This window comes from Diadema antillarum, unplaced genomic scaffold (assembly GCF_040938485.1).
Source record: "Diadema antillarum isolate AM-2024a unplaced genomic scaffold, OU_Dant_1.0 seq00000566_RagTag, whole genome shotgun sequence".
Lineage (NCBI taxonomy): Eukaryota > Metazoa > Echinodermata > Echinoidea > Diadematoida > Diadematidae > Diadema > Diadema antillarum.
Window position 1 is genome coordinate 23,214 of NW_027271505.1, and position 6,000 is coordinate 29,213.

Below are 6,000 nucleotides of genomic sequence, written 5' to 3' on the forward strand. Positions count from 1 at the left end.
GGGGCCTAAATTGTACATTTTTATCTTCTTCTTGAGAACCCCATGACCCATTTTCACCAAACTTGGCAGGTAGCATCCCTAGGGGGTTAGGATCTCAATTTGTTAAAATGGGCACCATGCCCCGCCCAGGGGGCCCCCAGGGGGCCCAAACCCCCCAAATGAAGGAATCTTTAAAAATCTTCTCTAGAATCAGAAGTTATAGAGCTGAGATAATACTATGAGTGAGTACAGTAATGACTGTAGTTTCAAGTTTGTTCATAGGAGATCCAGGGGTGCCCCTCTTGGGGGTGGGGGGGGGGGGGTGGTTGGAAGGGTCCAAATGGAGGCCTGAATTGTACATTTTCATCTTCTTCCTGAAAACATGATGGATTTTTGTCAAACTTGGCAGGTAGCATCCCTAGGTGGTCAGGATCTCAATTTATCAAACTGGGCACCATGCCCCACCCAGAGGGCCCCAGGGGGCCCCAATTCCCCCAAATTAAGGAATCTTGAAAAAATTGGGCCCTTATTGTACATTTTCATCTTCCACTTGAGAATGCCTCGTCAAATTTTGGTAGAGCTGTGAATAATTTAGATTAGTGACTGCGTGAAAGGTGAACTTGCGATACTCAGGTGAGCGCTAGACCCGCGGGTCTCTTGTTTTTTTTTGGTACATGTTCGTGTGAAATGTATTCAGTGAGCGTAGTCATTTGTCATTTTACCGCAAGTGGCGAGAGTAATACCATGGAGCTATTGTACTGTTGCAGGTTCCGTGGTAATGCACAGTACTGCAGTCATAACTAGTGTGATCATTCAAACATTACTTTACATAGCATTGACTTGTATGTAATTCATGGAAGGATTGATTTTGATGTTTATGAAGAGAGAATCAGTATCTACTCATCTTCTCTCTCTTTCTCATAGTCTCTCTCCCTCTGGTATCCTCCATATATTGTCTTTCTCTAATGTTTACAAGCCTTGTGTAGTGATAAAAAACAGAGACCAAAACTTTCATTATTACAGCTGTTACAATTTTGTGCACTCTGTAAACTACAAACTGGTAGCTATTAAACTATAGACAATGTAGTAACTTGTAGTAACCAGTTTTCTTTTCTAACCTCAGTATGAAAATTACACAATGCAAATAAAGATTGAGTGACCGTGTTGTCTTGAAATAATGTTTTTTTCTTTTCTCGGTTCTGTCCTTCACAGTCGGAGAGATGATCTGGAGTCACTGGGCTACGTGCTGATGTACTTCAACCGGACCAGTTTGCCCTGGCAGGGAATGAAGGCTATGACAAAGAAGCAGAAATATGAAAAGATCAGTGAGAAGAAAATGTCCACACCTGTGGAAGTGCTCTGCAAGGTAATAATCACACTTTCTTCTTTTTCTTTCTTTCTCTTTTGTTTTTGTCAGAAGAAGTCCTTTACTGATACAACACATCAAACTGTGGTTTCCTCATAATTCTGCAGATTGTCCAAAAATGTCCTCCCACGTACATGTATAATGTTCAGTAGGCCTTTCTTCATCTGACTGAAGTTTCAAAATGGCATGCTATTTTGTAGTTTCAAATTAGCCTGATGTCAAAATAACCCTCCAAAAATCTTGGTCTAGTTTGTGAATTAGCACGCTACTTGGGTTGCTTCTTCATCAACCCGAAATGTTTTCAATCTCATGCTTCTGATTGAACAGCACTCGAGCCCACACAGCTTGGACACTGCGGTATGGCTGCACAGAACCCTCCGTAGAATTCTGTGGCTGGAGTGAGTGAGACGAGTAATGGGCTGGTTTCGAACTGATGAAGAAACACATTCGTAACATCGAGCTATTTTCCTAAACTGCAAAATAGGCTGCTCCTTTGAACTTCGGTCTGATGAAAACACACATATTATTTGATAGCCCTTCTTGCAGGCAGATCCTATTTCTATACAATGTGTACATACATTTCTTATCATTCTGGTGTCGAATTGGTTTCATGCATGCTGCCAGCTTTTCATGTTTGATGAAAACATTCACACTTTTCTCAGGAAACAACCTTTGGTTCCTTTCTATTTTCTTTCTTTTTATTATCTGAATATCTGATGTAAGTTAAGTAAGGAAGATGGAAAAATACCTTTTTTTTTTTTAATTCAAATTTCACTTACAGTGGTTCGAAATCGTTAAGCGTCAGAGTTGGCTTGGATGTTCACAACAGATCATCCCTTAATCAGAGTTCTCTGAATTTCCATTAGGTCTGTCCCCCCCCCCCCCCCCCCCATCCTTTCAGTGTTTGCCCAAGGCAGTTGAGTGAATTCATTCACATAAAAAGGTAGATGTATAAGTACAATCATAATTCCCAGCTACGGTGAGTGTATTTCAATGAGAGAGCTCTTGAGAGTAGAGCTATTTCCTGTAAAGATCACGCAGCCAGTTTCCGGAATAAATTTTATTGATTGTCAGCCTTTGGTATTATCACACAATAACCATGCAGTATATTATGCATGGAGCAATTAGAAGTGCATTTATATCTATTGTTCTTTTTACATACTTACAACACCCACCAGTCATCTTAAAGGGCCTAAGTTTTCTCCTACAATGTAAATGCTGAGTTTCAGTAATGAAATTTATTCTGTGCTTTGTTAACCACATTAACTGTCATTCCAGAGGGCTGAGAGCCCCAATTCTCTTCCCCCCCCCCCCCCCCCCCCCCCCCGCCCACTGCCATTGAATTCATTGTTACACCTGTTTTCTCTTAGACAATTAATTTCAACAAAGCATATCACACACACAAAAAAAAATAGATAAAAGAATGCACTCTTGAATGTTGTTTTTGGCTGATGTTCACACGTTTCTAAGAGTTAGTGGAAGGAAATAACGAGGTCCAGCGATTTGTGTATACAGCATATCACCTTATCGTATGTGTGCCGAGTCCAGTCCCTGCCTAATCATGTCTGGACAAGCCGGCATCCTGGTTTTGACGGTAAATAGTTGTCAAGGGAGATATTGCTTTCTATCCTTGTCTGTAAATATGGGCCTCAGATTACCAAATACCTGCCCCCCCCCCCCCCTCAAAAAAAAAGGTTGCTTTACCATTCATGAAGCTCTTAGTGAGAAACTAGGGATGAAGGGATTAAAGTGTGGAAAGCATCACTTGTTGTTCTATTTCATTTGTTTGATAGATTCACATTAAGTGGGCATTCATGTCTTTTTGTAGCTGTCTTATTCGAGGCACAATTGTTCCTTTTTCTTTTATACATTATGAACCACAAAAAATTAAATGCATGTGTCTTTGTTTTGAAAAGAATAGATAAAAAGTTCAAGGTAGCTGTTGTGCTGTTATGAATTGTTATCTTGTTATTTGACAGGTCTCTCCAGTTGTGTCTGAAAACATTTTTTAGTGACACTAAATGTTTTGAGGGCATTAGGAATAATTTGGAAATTGATATGCCTTGTTTTCGATATGTTCTGCGAACAACACTGAAAATTTCAGTGGTGGGAATTCCTTAAAAAAAGGAACAAAAAAATGCATTGCCTAGGTTGCTACTTTGAATTTAAGAATGAATCAATTTTTCTGATGTTAGAGATTTGTGATTTGAAATCTCACCTAGACTTATTGGTGTTTTGTTTACATGTGTAGGGATTCCCAGCTGAGTTTGCCATGTATCTCAATTACGCCCGTGGGCTGCGCTTTGACGAGGGACCAGACTATGTGTACTTGCGCCAGTTGTTCCGTATCCTGTTCCGCACCCTCAACCACCAGTACGACTTCACCTTCGACTGGACGCTTCTCAAGCAGAAGGTGACCCAGCAGTCCGCCTCGGCCAGTGTCTCAAACGGTGTCAACGCCGGCACCACCAAGCACTCGGAGAGCAGAAGTAAAAGCAAGCGCTGAGGTCGGAGACGCGCAGAGGTCACGCCAAAACCCGCACACTTCTCACGGACAGCAGCGAATGTTCAGCACACACGCATACATAAATGGGCAGTCCTTTTCACTATCAAGATATGTGTTGCCGCCAATAGATATAGACTGATCCTTGTCGCAGAGCCTAAGGCAATGTAGCAAAATGCAGACCAGTCAGAGACTCGCTCGCCTGTTAACAGGACTAGCACAGAATGGCTCGAGAGACACCAAACTGGCAATCTCATGTAACTTAACTGTCTCTTGTTACTTGGAACAAACGGTGAATCAAAACAAAACAAACAAATATACATGGATACGTAGAGAAAGCCCATGGAAGCATCAAATACAGGATGGCGCCATGTTTTATGAACATTGTGTATTTTTTTGTTGAAGATGGAGTAAGTGTATTACTTGTTAAGTTGGTTACCCTGAAGAAAATTGAAATTACACCATTTTATGCAATTGGTATGTCTCAGTGAATTATTTACATTGTAGACTGATAGTGAATTTTTTGGGTTTTTTGTCCATGATTGTTGTACCAGCATGTTAACTATAAGGTGTTTACTCTGTCAGTGGTAACCATATAAATACTTTTCACTATTTTGAGTCATGTTAGAACTATCACAACAAGATCTGCTAAACATTGTATATGATGTAGACTTAAGATTTCCTTTGATTATTTGACAAGATCTGTATACAGAAAACAAAAAATGTCTATAGCATTTTTGTAAAGAGAAAAAGAAAGCACACATATCAAAATCTTTTCTCCATTTTATACATGTAAGAAGTTTTCCTTTGGTGACCAAATTCGGCTTAGTCCAGAAATATAAATGTATTAGGATACTGCCGGATTGAAAGACTATATACAATCAGATCTTTGACATTTGTTGGACTTAATTCACAGTAGCCTGGTATCAGACGCGGACTGCTGACACTGTATACATGATTGATAGTCTTCGCTGTATAAACAGGAGGCCAAAATGTGACAGTGTGATCTAGAAAAGGGGGGATGAGACTTATTATGGACTGACTGAGAGAGAGTGAGAGAGACAGAGAGAGGGAGAGAGAGAGAGAGATCATGAGTAAAGAGATGGTGAGGAAATGTGGAGAGATGCCATAACGTGTAAATATCATCACACAGAAGATACAAATTTCTGTTCCGTATTGCATGTCAGTGTTTTCTTTTGTGGAATAAACTGTATATAGTGTAATTGTAGAGTCTATGTGGACAGCTCAAAAAGAAAAATACGAAAAAAAAAAAGAGTCATTTCTCACAATGGTATACAATGACATGCAATACCACTCGCTTTTCAGTTGTAAGCCGATGTTGGAAATTGCGTTGAGCTTGTTTTTTAAAGGAGAAGTAGAGCTTGATAAATTTGATTTCATGTAGTCCCTTAAAAATGTTACGTATTACTGGCACATTGGGACAAACGGAGCGTGTTTAGCCCAGGCCTGGTTTTGCTGTGCCATTTTACAGAGAGATAGTGAGCTGCTTCTTGAGTTGACTGGTGACAAGCTAAGTTGAGGAGGTTGTTCCAGTATGGAAGCTTGGTGAAAATGGATTAATTTCAGTTATTTTTTTCACCTTATGTTGTCTACCCATTGCTATATAGAATGCGTTAATCATGCTTCCTTACGTCCATTCTTCATTTATTCTCTGCACTGAATCTCTTCAAGACAAGCGTTTTTCAGTCATTGTTTGGAAAGCTGATTCCTTGTACTTTGAGTTCGAATTTTTGTTCATATCCTTCAAGGACAATATTTGTATTTTGCCTTCGTTTTATTTATGTAATAGGTACCATTAGGTCATTGTGTTTGGGGATTTTGTCTTCTACCTGTTATGAAAAAAAAAAAATGAAATGAAATTTAGCATTTACTACAAATTTACTACAAATTTAGCATCTACTACTACTGTATGTAATGAAGAAAAACTGGGACATTATCATTGGTCAAACAGGTAGTATGGGTGTAGGTGAGAATCTGTGCCCATACTGCTTTTTTTTTTTTTACAACAGGAATTTACTTACCATTTAGATGAGGGTTGCCACATTTAGAACAGGTTGGCCCTTGCAGACTTCTGTGCTTCTGCCACCGTGTTTGCAAAGGAAGCAAGTCTGGTAGGTGGGCAGTACGGCGA

General features: G+C 39.8%; 1 protein-coding gene across 1 annotated transcript in view; it reads left to right on the top strand.

Annotated features, from left to right (window-relative positions):
• Nucleotides 1–5,744, top strand: part of LOC139735240 (casein kinase I-like) — a 28,951-nt gene extending 23,207 nt beyond the window's left edge. The window contains exons 3-4 of the mRNA XM_071645993.1: nt 1,192–1,345; nt 3,597–5,744. Of these exons, the coding sequence (XP_071502094.1) occupies nt 1,192–1,345; nt 3,597–3,851 (409 nt within the window). The 3' untranslated portion in view covers nt 3,852–5,744. The remainder of the gene's footprint in view (nt 1–1,191; nt 1,346–3,596) is intronic.
• Nucleotides 5,745–6,000: the final 256 nt, after the last annotated feature.